The sequence below is a fragment of the Mus caroli genome, unplaced genomic scaffold (genome assembly GCF_978045245.1).
Source record: "Mus caroli unplaced genomic scaffold, Mus_caroli_1 scaffold_5, whole genome shotgun sequence".
NCBI lineage: Eukaryota > Metazoa > Chordata > Mammalia > Rodentia > Muridae > Mus > Mus caroli.
The window spans coordinates 19,287,632-19,301,509 of record NW_028227260.1 but is presented as its reverse complement, the minus strand read 5'-3'; the positions used below and the strand labels follow the sequence as shown (position 1 = coordinate 19,301,509).

Sequence of the window (13,878 nt, the reverse complement as noted above, 5' to 3'; positions counted from 1 at the left end):
ACATGCCTTTATGATAGTCAGTACTTGGGATCATCTAGTAAAAGGTTTTAAATATGATTTCAACAGCTAGTTTGTTAGTCTTCTTTAAAATGTTTGGTACTGCTCAAGAGCAGCTCAATATTTTTATTTCGTTCCATTTTATTTATACCATTTTAAGTTAAAGACTGTCTTATCAGACTGTCTTATGAGAGAGTCTTATGGTAAAAATTAACGATTAAGGTAATTAAGAAAAACAGCAAATGATTTAGGATAAGGTTATGTTCTAGTGAAGTCTTAACCTGAAAATGCATTTAAATGTGTCTAACCTACTAAGCACAATAGGGTAGCAATGCAAATTCTCTGAAAATGATCCGATCTTTATTTTTGTAATCCAGGAATTTACCTTTGTAAAATGGAACTCAGGGTACACTATTGCTGTTCAGCTTCACAAGAAAGTATTGTACAGAATATTCCAAACTTGGGAAAATTCAAAATATGGTTTATACTGAATGTGCATTGCTTACCAGCATGACCAAAGGCTTCACAGATGTCAGCTTTATTTTTATTTATTTATTTGTTTATTATTTATTTATTTTGAGACATGTGTGTAGCCCTGGTTATCTTGGAACTCACTCTGTAAGACCAAGTTGGCCTCTAACTCAGAGATCCTCCTGCTTCTGCCTCCCACATGCTGGGATTACAGGTGTGCACCACCACTGCCCGGATCCAGATGTCTGTTTTAATTAGTAACAGTGTTATGAGTATTTTCATAAATTCACATTACATTATCCCTTTTCACAGGTGATTTCTCATTATCAGTGTAAAGAACAGCGAGATGCCCACCGATTTGAGAAAATCAGCAACATTATTAAGCAATTCAAGCTGAGCTGTAGGTAAGAGACTATACATGCGAACTGTAGGTAAGAGACTATACATGTGAACTGTTAGTTTCTGGATAGTAGTTATCATTTTTGAGGTTTAAGGAAACTGCACGTTTATGTTTACAATAGTTTGTTTAATCAAATGAAAAGTTGAGGTCTAAGGAAGCGTACAAGTGTGTGAAATGTCCTCCATTGTCCTTTTAATAGAAGCATGACAGGTGTATATTTTGAATATGAAAAGTAATTGAGCAAGAATATCATGGGAACTTCAGAGAGTAAGTTACTAAATTCAGGAATTAAAAAAAAAAAAGAATCCAAATCCATGGATTAAGTGAACCAAACTGATACAGAAGCATATAAAAAATATGCAAGTCGAGTATCCCTTAGAGATGTTTGATACCATTTGGGAAATAAAAATAGAATACTGAAAAGGCTTTGAAAAGGAAGGGGGAACTTGTGACCTGGTGAAGAAGAAAAGCCTGGATTTTTTTTAAAAAGGGAAACACTGTTGCTAACACCAACATCCAAGTAGAACTGCTCAAATTGTTGGTTGGGGCTGGGGGTGAGGGGGCAGACATAGAAAGGAAATAAGCTGAGTTGAGATGGGAAAAGCTATCTTCAGTAGAAACAGTGAGCAACTAGATGGGAATATACACATTGCTTCTACTGGGATCAAGGGCACTAATAATAACAGGAAGAAGCTGTCCCCACCTGAGCATGCATGTCATAGGAAGAGTGGTCTGAGACAGGCTTTGGAGACACAACCAGGAACTTGGTAGTACACCATGAGTATTGAGACTCTTGGAGATACCAGGATAGAAATGCAACAAGGGAGTAGGAATCCGGAACCCCAGAGTGACTAACCTGAAAAATGAATGGAAAGCACTGCTCCCCCCAGCACTGCTTGCATAAGCAACACCACGGCAACACAAAAGAATTATGCTGAACCTGGCATGCTGTTATGGATGGACAGAAGTATTTGGGGACAAGGTGTATGGGTCATTAGCAAATGAACATCAGCGCTCTGTGTTTAAGGACAACAGTAAATACAAGTATATGACAGAAGTAAATACAAGTATATGACAGAAGTAAATACAAGTATATGACAGAAGTAAATACAAGTATATGACAGAAGTAAATACAAGTATAGACCCTCCTTTCACATTCCCTCAGAGCCCTGGACTCGCAAAGCTCCTCACAGAAACTGAGATCAGGAATAATCCAAAGACAAGGCTGTAGCTAAGAGATGGATTGTTTCATACTGGGGAACTCTTACAGAAAGCATGTGCAACAGAGAAACATCTAACAACAGGGAAGAAATACCCATATAATTTGCTTAGATTGCAGAGACTAACAGCCGTCTATCTACAGAAGCAGCTAAAAGAGACAACCAAAGAGGGGGAAAACTGTACTCACCCCAGAGGAAGAAATACTAGCATTATAATGATGGTTCTCTCATCTCGTTTATTATTTTCATCTATTTATTTACATGCTTGTATTTTAGTTGTTTAATAGTTTTCTTTTCATTTATATCTTGCAAGAATACGTTTTTATAATGGCTTTCCCCACACTTATTCTTGGTTTCCTCTATTGTTTCTCATATCTGTAGCCCTGTACTTTCCTTTCATTATACTTTATCCCATTTGTTCCCCTTTCCACACCCCTTCCTCTTTTTATTTTTTAGTTATTAATAACTTTAACTTTAAACAACTAAGATACATTTCCCCGTAGCACCCGAGTCTTGAACCTTAAAGACATAAATGAAGCACAGAAGGGTTTTTTACAGCAAGCTAACATCAGGATTGCTGTCAAACCATTGTTTCTGTTACTGGATTGCCTTCACCTGCTACATAATTGTGAGGAATATAAACCCAAGTGAAGGCAGCTCACCGTGATGACTCACATAAAATAAACAAAACCAGTAAGAAAAAGAAACAGTATAACTAGAAGCCACATCCCAACAGAGGCAGAAAACACAAGAAAGCATCACCAAAGAGAAAATGAACCACTGTGTATATCTGCTCACAATCCCTTCATACTGGAAACCAAAGATGGTAAGATATCTGAAATGCAACAAAAAGCCTTCCAAATCCTACGTTTAAGAAATCCCAATATTCAAGTAGAGGATTCAAATAATCAATCAGACAAGAGAAGTAAGGAAATCAAACAAAACAATCTATCAGTACAATGGGAAGAATCAGCACACAAAATAGCGCAGAAACAAGAATATTAAAATTACAGAACAAGAGCCGGGCATGGTGGTGCACACCTTTAATCCTAGAGAGGCAGGCAGATTTCTGAGTTCGAGGCCAGCCTGCTCTACAGAGTAAGTTCCAGGAGAGCCAGGACTATACAGAGAAACCCTGTCTCAAAAAACTAAACTAAACTAAAATAAAATAAAATAAAAATAGAGATCAAAATGCATTCGGGTAAATGTAAAAAAATAGCATAACCAAAACATGGATATGTTCAAGAACCCAGACCTAAGAATATGAAAAGAGCAAATATAAACATTACAGGATCAGATTGGAGAGATGTCTTAGTGGTTAAGGTACCTATTGTTCTTGTAAAAGACCTGAGTTGGTTACTTGTACCCACATGGTGGTTCACAACCTTCTGTAACTTCAGTTCCAGAAGATATGGTTCCCTCTTCTGAACATGTGCTTACATTGTGCACAGACATACATCCAAGCAAAACCCACATACATATAAGATAAATCTTAAGTTTTTTTTTAATTAGATATTTTCCTCATTTACATTTCCTATGCTATCCAAAAATTCCCCAATACACTCCCCCCGCCCCACTCCCCTACCCACCCACTCCCACTTTTTGACCCTGGCGTTCCCCTGTACTGGGGCATATAAAGTTTGTATGTCCAATGGGCCTCTCTTTCCAGTGATGGCCGATTAGGTCATCTTTTGATACATATGCAGCTAGAGACAAGAGCTCCGGGGTTCTGGTTAGTACATCATGTTGTTCCAACAATAGGGTTGCAGATCCCTTTAGCTCCTTGGGTACTTTCTCTAGCTCCTCCATTAAATCTTAAGTTTTAAAATTGTAAAGGCATTAGGTGAATGTTCAATGAAATTATAACAGAAAAAGTCTGAAATCTAGGGAAAGAAATGGATAGCCAAACTCAAGAGACACTTGCAACTGCAAGTAGCCATGACCAAGGAAGACCTTTTCCATGACAGATCATGACCAAGGAAGACCTTTTCCATGACAGACCATGACCAAGGAAGACCTTTTCCATAACAGATCATGCATGACCAAGGAAGACCTTTTCCATGACAGATCATGACCAAGGAAGACCTTTTCCATGACAGACCATGACCAAGGAAGACCTTTTCCATAACAGATCATGCATGACCAAGGAAGACCTTTTCCATGACAGACCATGACCAAGGAAGACCTTTTCCATGACAGACCATGACCAAGGAAGACCTTTTCCATAACAGATCATGCATGACCAAGGAAGACCTTTTCCATGACAGATCATGACCAAGGAAGACCTTTTCCATGACAGACCATGACCAAGGAAGACCTTTTCCATAACAGATCATGCATGACCAAGGAAGACCTTTTCCATGACAGATCATGCATGACCAAGGAAGACCTTTTCCATGACAGATCATGACCAAGGAAGACCTTTTCCATGACAGATCATGACCAAGGAAGACCTTTTCCATGACAGATCAGCCAAAAATATTAAGCGAAGGAACACAATTAAAAGCCGTGAGGAAAAATCAGGATAGGATAAAAATGCCCGGGCTGGTGAGATGGCTCAGTGGGTAAGAGCATCCGACTGCTCTTCCGAAGGTCCAGAGTTCAAATCCCAGCAACCACATGGTGGCTCACAACCATCCGTAATGATATCTGACTCCCTCTTCTGGAGTGTCTGAAGATAGCTACAGTGTACTTATATATAATAAATAAATAAATTTTTAAAAAAGGATAAAAATGCCCTTTTTAAATTAAAATTTATGTATTTATTTTATGTATATGAGTGATTTATCTACATGTACACTGCATGCCAGAAGACAGCATCAGATCACATTATAGATGGTTGTAAGCCACCATGTGGTTGCTGGAAATTGAACTCAGGACCTTTAGAAAAGCAGCCAGTATTAACCACTGAGCCATCTCTCCAGGCCCCACATAAAATCTCTTATCTTAAAAGCTGGAAAAACATGGCATGATAGATTTCAGGCTCTGAAACCAAACAACTGACAACCAAAAGTGGCTATATACAGGAAAGCTATCTTTTAAAGTTACTGGAGAAATAACACACACACACACACACACACAGAGAGAGAGAGAGAGAGAGAGAGAGAGAGAGAGAGAGAGAGAGAGAGAGAGAGAGAGAGAATGAGAATACCATACACAGTAAAAAGATAGTTTCAATCATAAGGTCCCAGGAAGACTAAATTCCATAAGGAAAAGATGCAGATAGGAGAGCTGAGAAGGAGCCCATCACATCTAAACAATAAAATAGTCCCAATAGGAAATAATAAACCTTAAAGGTAATGCCCTCAGTTCCTTACTTAACTGCTACATACAATAAACTCACCTTACTGGCAGACAAATCTATAAACATATAGCCAAAGAGTAGAAGAATACTCAAGCAAATGTAAGGAGAAAACAAGCAGGCACAGCCGTTCTGATTCTTGATGGAGTATGCTTCAAATGGAAATTAGTCAGAGGAGATAAATTAGAACACTATATAAAAAACGTATCAGGCATTTATAACAATTGTAAATGTATATGCACAAAGTGTTACTATGCCTAATTTCATAAAACAAATATACAGGGGTATGAAAATTCAGTTAGATCCTAATACTGGTGCTATTAATATTCATCTTTAGGTAGGTCATCCAAAGTGAAAATTACCAAATAAATGTCAGACCTATACCATATCACCAATTGAATAATTTTTTCAGATAGCTGCAGAATATTCCATCTGTCATCCATGAAATACACATTATTTTTAGCAGTCCATGGAGCAGTCTTTGAATCGGTTCATATGATGGGCTACCAAATAAGCCTTGACAAATGAAATAAAATAATTCTTTGTATTTTGTCAGATAATAGTGGGACCAAAACTAAAAGGACAAACAACAAAAACACAAAGAAATTGTAGATAATGTATGTTTTCTGGATAATAAACTAAACTAAAATAGACTAAAACACTGAGTAATAGATTAAACCGAAGAGGACGTTTAAAAGTTCCTCAAGTCAAATGAGAATGATTGTGCAACTTACCATAATGTCTGTATATAGCTGAAGCAGTTCTAAGAGAAAAGTGTATAAACTATGAGTGTTTACATTAGCAGTTAAACACATCTCAAATAGCAGTTATGTACCTTGGGGTCTCAGGAAAACAAGGTTTCCAGTCAGCCATCCTCTTTCTCTTCAAGGAGGCAGTCCAGTGGCAGACACTAACATGCAGATCTTCATGAAGAGCCTGACAGGCAAGACCATTAGTCTTGAGGTTGAGCACAGTGATACCATTGAGAATGTCAAGGCCAAGATCCAAGAATAGGAAGGCATCTCACATGACCAGCAGAGGCTGATATTTGCTAGCTAGAAACTGGAGGATGGCCGCACCCTATCCAACTACAACATCCAGAGTCTACCTTGCACCTGGTACTGTGCCTACGTGGTGGCATCATGGAGCCATCCCTTTAGCAGCTTGCTTGGAAGTAAAACCGTGACAAGATGATCTGCTGCAAGTGCTAATCACATCTGCACCTTTGTGCAGTCAACTGTTGCAGGAAGTGTGGCCATACCAACTTCTGTGCCCCAAGAAGAAGGTCAAATAAAGCTGGGACTGTACCTGGCCCAGGACCATATAAAATCCTCTTCCATTGACTTGGAAAAAAGGAAAAAGAAAAAGAAAAAAAAAACAGAATAACAAGAACTAGTCAAACCTAAAAGCAGTAGAGGGCAAGAAATAATAAGAATCAGGGCAGAAGTTAATAAAATGGAGAGACTAAGCACAAAATATGTCCCCCTATAAGGTTAAACATTATTGATAAACCAATAGCTAAACTAAAGAGAAGAAGAAAAAACATTAAATCAATAGAATCAGAAATATAAATGGGGATGCTCCAGCAGAATCTAATAAAATCCAGGGTATTCTTAGGGAACACATTGAATAATTCTATTAAAAAATAAAACCCTTGAAAATCTGGAAGACATGGGTATTTTCCTAAGCATTTATAACCTACCTAACCTGTCCCATGAGATATAAAGGGAAAGATTAATTCTATGAATACCAGATTAATTCTACGAAACCAGATGAGGATGCACTAAAAAACCTAGACCAGTTTTCCTGATGAACATGGATGCAAAAATTGTCAACAAAATATGTGAAAACTAAATTGTAGAAAATTACTATTATATGCCATGACCAAGTTGCTTCCATCTCATTCATCCAAGGTTGGTTCAACATAGGCTAATAAGTATAACATAGTACATAAATGAACACAGGGATAGAACTCACACAATTATATATCAAGTGCAGAAAAGGTCTTTGATAAAATTTAGCAACCTCTCATGATAAAAGCATCAAAAAATTCAAAATAAAAATAATGTATCTCAACATCATAAAGGCTATGTATGTCAAACCTATAACCAACATTCTACCAAATGGCGAAAAATTGAAAGCATTCCCTTTAAAGTCAGGAATTATAAAGGGGTACCCACTCCTTCCATTTTATTCGGTATAATGATCAAAACTAGAGACACAACACTGAGACACACACACACACACAGAGAAAGAGAGACAGAGAGAGAGAGAGAGAGAGAGAGAGAGAGAGAAGGAAAGAAGGAAAGAAAAGGACTATAGGAAAGAAAAGTTATCTCTATTTGCAAATAACTATTCAACTAAATAATTGTTTAATTAACACTTTCAACAAAGTAACAGGATCCTAAATCCACATTCAAAAATCAATAGTCATTATATAAACTAAGTAGGTTGTATTTTTATATTTAGAAATACAAACACATGAGCAGCAGGGAATACATGGGAGAGTTTGGAGGAAGGAAAGGGAAGAGGGAAATGGTGTAATTATAATCTCAAAATTTTTGTTTTAAAAAAAAAGTAGTCCCAGCTGGGCGTGGTGGCGCACGCCTTTAATCCCAACACTCTGGAGGCAGAGGCAGGTGGATTTCTGAGTTCAAGGCCAGCATAGTCTACAGAGTGAGTTCCAGGACAGCCAGGGCTATACAGAGAAACCCTGTCTCGAAAAAACAACAACAACAACAACAAAAAAAAAAAAAGAAAGAAAGAAAGAAAGAAAGAAAGAAAGAAAGAAAGAAAGAAAGAAAGAAAGAAAGAAAGAAAGAAAGAAAGAAAGGGAAAAAAAGGAAAAGGAAAATAAATGGAAGTGGAAATACTATGTTAAGTGAAATAAGCTACTCAAACAAATAACATGTTTTCAGGCTGGAGAGATGGCTCAGTGGTTAAGAGCACTGATTGTTCTTCCAAAGGTCCTGAGTTCAATTCCCAGCAACCACATGGTGGTTCACAACCATCTGATGCCCTCTTCTGGTGTGTCTGAAGACAGCTACAGTGTACTCATATAAATAAAATAAGTCTTAAAACAAATAACATGTTCTCTTTTATATGAGAAATCTTCATGTAAATTTGGGTCTTTCTGTGCAGGTCATAAAAATAAGAAATGGGACCATTAGAGAGTAGGAAGATATCTTAAGTTTGATTAGGGGGAAGAAAGGTGAATATGATGCACTATTTTGGGGATAAAGGAACTCACAGCAGTGAGGGTTCTGAGAGAATGAGGGAAAGTAAGAACAAAGTGTGTGTGTGATTGTGTGACAAGAGAAATGCCATAATGAAAACCCACTACCTTATATGCTAATTATAAGAACTATTAGAAAATCTTTGGTAGCACTTTTTTTGGGGGGGAGGTTGGTTTGGTTTGGTTTTTCGAGACATGGTTTCTCTGTGTAGCCCTGGCTGTCCTGGAACTCACTCTGTAGACCAGGCTGGCCTCGAACTCAGAAATCCACCTGCCTCTGCCTCCCGAGTGCTGGGATTACAGGCGTGCACCACCACGCCCAGAGGTAGCACTTTTTAATATGTGTCTAGATTTAGACCCCTTTTCACTTGTGAGTCTATATTAGTGACTATCTAAATATGTTAAGTTTATCAGTACAGTTTCCATAGAAATTTAAAACGTGGTGAATTAAGATACAGTGCTATAAAATGTCTAAAATAAGCAACTTCTTTTAGTCTTTTTTTTCTTTAACCACCGTTTTGCTTTCTCCCATAGCAAGCTGGCTGCCTCTTTCCAGAGTATGGAAGTGAGGAACTCTAACTTTGCTGCTTTCATTGACATATTCACATCCAACACTTACGTCATGGTCGTGATGTCTGATCCATCCATTCGTAAGTTCAAACTTGGCTGATGCAGTTTCAAAGTTATAGAGTTTTTAAGCAAATGCCGTAGAGCTAGAACTTTACTAGATATTTTTAAATTATTTTATAGTGGAGGTAGTTGCACAATAACACGAAGGTACTTAATCTCACTGGATTGTACACTTAAACATGACAAGCATGGTAAGCATCTTATACATTATACATAAATAATGCATAATATATATAGTATACATGAATAACATAATATATACATATATAGCTATAGTTAAAGAAATTAGTAATAGTAGGAGGAGAAATGTTGAATAATTTTAATAGGTGTATATTTTGGAGCTTAAAAATAATTTTTCTCAGGTATTGTGTTTTTTCTTCATGAGAATTTAAGAAAGCAGATCACTAAATTGAGGAATTTTAAAGAAATGGGAACCCAGATCCGTGAACTTTTAAAAGACCTCTAAGTTATTAAAAGCTGAACCATTTTGTGGATCACTGCATATTCTACAGCCGCATATTTCTGTTATGGGTATTAAGGGGCAGTATTTGTTATTTCCATATCTTGGAAGCCATATCTGCTACAGCCATTAGACTAAAGGTTCTTACCGTGTCTGCAAAATATCCCCCATGTATTTAAATTATCTCTCTTCTCCTGGTTTTATCTATATTAGGTTAATATTTAAAGCTAACATAAATTATTGAGGTTTATTCTATTAGTCTCAAACCAAAAGATTGTGAAGTTTTGTTTAGGATATGTGCAATTCTGCTTTACAAATATAAAACCTTGATAGCTTGAGGCTTTCTGCTCCTATGCTCTGACACACACTGAAGGATTTGGATCTTTTAATTGATTTGCTTTTAGTAGACAGACATACCTTTGACTGCCCTTCTTACTCTGTTGGGTGTCTCCCCACCCTACCCTCAGCTTCTGCAGCTACTCTGATCAACATCCGCAATGCCAGAAAACACTTTGAAAAGCTGGAGAGAGTGGATGGACCAAAACAGTGTCTTCTCATGCGCTAAACATTGCCGAATATTGTTTCACACAAAAATTGAAACACTGTTTCTTAATTTTATTGTTGTATTCATATATGTAGGATCTGAAATATTGTGATGCTCACCACGTCTGTATTTCTTCTCTACTCCCCAGTCTTAACGTTTATCTTTGAATGCTATTTATTCAAATAGCTTGAGGAGTTAGAAGATGAGGTGTCTATGATGTTGATGTAATGTATACGTAGGCAATATATGTAAGTGTTCTGATAACATGACTCTAATGGTGTTTTAAGTGTTCTGATAACCTGCTTTTAATAGTTGTGTATGCCAAAGTCTTTCCCAGCACCTCTTGTATTCATTATCAAAAATATACATGTAAGTTTGAAGTATTACTGTTTTCTCAGCATGAATTAAAAATATTCTGTAACTCAGCCAGGCAAGGTAGCTCATGCTTGTGATCCCAGCATTTGGGAAACAGAGGCAAGAGGATTGCTGCAAGTTTAAGGCCAGCCTGTCTACATAGGGAGGTCAGGCCAGGGATGTATATCAAGATCTTGTTTCAAAAAATTTTATATATATATATATATATATATATATATATATATATATACCTTAACTTCACTTCAATGTAAATAAACTTCTGCTGTTAGGGATTCCAGTGTCTGTGTTTCTTTTTCTTGTATCCTGAGCTTTTCACTAAGAGCAAAACATTTCATTTATGCTAAAAAGAAATAGAACTTGCTTCCTAGGGAAAAGTATAAAATAAAGTTCACTAAAGAATGAACAGGGCTGGAGAGATGGCTCAGTGGTTAAACACCTACTGTTCTTCCAGAGGTCCTGAGTTCAATTCCCAGCAACCACATGGTGGCTCACAACCATCTGTAATGAGATCTGATGCCCTTTTCTGGTGTGTCTAAAGACAGCTACAGTGTACTCATATCAATTAAATAAATAAATCTTTAAAAGGAAAAAGATTTAAAAAAAAGGAAAACACAAGAAGCTACTGAGCAGGATAGTTATGTGACTTCAATGTTTAAAAAGTAATTTATCGGGCTGGTGAGATGGCTCAGTGGGTAAGAGCACCCGACTGCTCTTCCAAAGGTCCAGAGTTCAAATCCCAGCAACCACATGGTGGCTCACAACCATCTGTAACGAGATCTGGCGCCCTCTTCTGGAGTGTCTGAAGACAGCTACAGTGTAGTTACATATAATAAATAAATCTTTAAAAAAAAAAGTAATTTATCTATACTGTATAAACTGACAACAGTTGGAGATGCTATATTAGTAATCCAGGCCTGATCTAGATTGAAAGTCTCCAGTGCTGGCTCAGTGGATCAAAGCCCTCACAGCCAGGCCAGGTGAGCTGAGTTGGATTTCCACAAACTATAGAGTGGAAGGTGAAGACTGTTTCTTGCAGGTTGTCCTGCGATCTTTCCATATGTGCCCACATGTATAAACATATACACAGAGACTGAATAAATAAAATGTTGAAAGATTAAAAGTAGTTCTAGGAAGCAACTAGAGAATGAATGAATAAAACCTGGATAGAAAGTAAGATTTACGAGATGAAAATGTTTGAGGTCCAACAGTGGTTACTATTTTATTTACATATTCCAAATAGGAATGGACCTTGAAACATTAACTAGAATTGCCATAGCTTCAAACCTTTTCAGTTCCCATTAGCACAAAACAGGACACAAACATGTGTTTAGAGATACACAACACTATAGACTCGTCTCATTGCTCCTATAATTTATGGTATAAAATGCCTTCCAGGGCTAGCAAGATGGCTCAGTGGTTAAGAGCACCGACTGCTCTTCCGAAGGTTCTGAGTTCAAATCCCAGCAACCACTTGGTGGCTCACAACCATCCGTAACGAAATCTGATGTCCTCTTCTGGAATGTCTGACAGCTACAGTGTACTTACATATAATAAATAAATAAATAAATATTAAAATGTCTTCCAGTGTCAGGTGTTAGGATATATGCCTTTAGACTACATAGAGAGCTGTTGACTCAAAAATAATAAATAGATAGATAGATAGATAAAAGGAAAAAACAACTAAAGATAAAGAAATATCTTCCAGGATCAGTCTCACACTGTCTTGGTTTATTATTCCCAATTGAGAAATAAGTACTTTTCATTAAGTTGAAAATACCATGTTTTTAAGTAGCCTATGTTCTTATGAACTGAAAAGAACATTATGGGAGTAGTTTTAGAAGCTGTATTCATGCAAAGAAGAATCTTTAGGTAGATATTCTAGACTCTTTCCCATTAGTATATAGTAAAATAAAAAGACCAAATGAATAGTGAGGTCTGCTCTGTGACTGATGAGAGTCATGCTTTAGCCTGTTCTCATCTTTAGTGTTTACAGTGGGATTTGGAAAGCTTTCTTTAAATACATAGATAAGATAACGAAAGCATGCATATGGCAATGTGGATAGAAATAAAAAGGAGAAATGTGAAAATGACCCAATGAAGTGATGCTTTCTATACTAATATGTGAGCAAATGAGACAGTGGTTCTCCAATGTCAGTATATACCACAATCACTTGGAGATAGCTCATTAAAAAGCATTCTTTGTGCCTAACATGGTTTAAAAGGTAGGATCACCTATAGCTCATTAAAAAGCATTCTTTGGGCCTAAAATGGTTTAACAGGTAGGAGCACCCATTGCTCTTGTACAGGACCCAGGTTTGGATCCAGGACCACATGTACCCATGTGGTGGTTTGCGACAACCTGTAAATTGAGTGCCGGGGGATCCAGCACCCCTGTCTTAACATCTGCAGACACCAGCCACACGTGATAATATATATATATATATATACATACATACATAGATGGCTGCCCAAGACCCACCCATCCATTCAATGGGTCTTGAGTAGGCCTCATGAATCTGTATTTCTAACAGGTTTGCAAGTGATGTTGAAGCTGAACCTACTTATCCAGGGACTCCATTTTGGAAACCATTGCTTCAGAGAAGAGAAGAAATTAGGTGTGGGAGTAGTTATGACAAAACATGGTCACCAGATATTATACTAAGAGAAAAAATTCACATCACTGGTTCTCAAAATGATCATCAAATTTGAGATCAAACAGAACTGTTTTAGATTAAAAAAAAACAATAATTTGGAAGCTTCCATTTTCTAGGTAATATATTGCAAATGAAAGTAGTCATTGGTGTAAGGAGACTGTGGGTACTGACTCTTACTGAACCTGGCTTCTTTTTTTCACTTTCTATCAGTTTACTGACTCTATAAAGTGTGAAGGATTAGCCAAGTTGCCAAAGGAAAACAGTGACTACTTAAGTATGAAGCTGTGTGTTATAAAGATTATCTCATTTTGATCTTCATGGGGATTCTATAAGTACTCTTATGAGTGTTCCATTTTGCAAGTTAGAAAACTGTTTAAGATAACTTAAGCACAGTTATATACTATTGGAGAAGCTACGGGTAAGACTCCAGTAATCTAATCCACAACTCATTCACATATCCAAAGTTATATGGCCTTCCTGAACTTCATTCATCCTTAATGATGAAAAGTATGATGTGTGTGTGTGTGTGTGCGTGCGATTTGTCTATCGGCCTACCTGTTCTATAGAAATAGTAAAGCAGACACAAATCTT

The 13,878-nt window shown here is 37.1% G+C and overlaps 1 protein-coding gene and 1 pseudogene across 2 annotated transcripts in view; both read left to right on the top strand.

The window, feature by feature from the left end:
- Rragb (Ras related GTP binding B) overlaps positions 1 to 10,848 on the top strand; it is a 33,653-nt gene extending 22,805 nt beyond the window's left edge. For both annotated transcript variants that reach the window (XM_029473611.2, XM_021152911.3), the window contains 3 exons: positions 781 to 872; positions 9,159 to 9,274; positions 10,182 to 10,848. In XM_029473611.2, the coding sequence (XP_029329471.1) occupies positions 781 to 872; positions 9,159 to 9,274; positions 10,182 to 10,279 (306 nt within the window). In that variant the 3' untranslated portion in view covers positions 10,280 to 10,848. The remainder of the gene's footprint in view (positions 1 to 780; positions 873 to 9,158; positions 9,275 to 10,181) is intronic.
- Positions 6,305 to 6,732, top strand: LOC110287034 (ubiquitin-ribosomal protein eL40 fusion protein-like; annotated as a pseudogene).
- Positions 10,849 to 13,878: the final 3,030 nt, after the last annotated feature.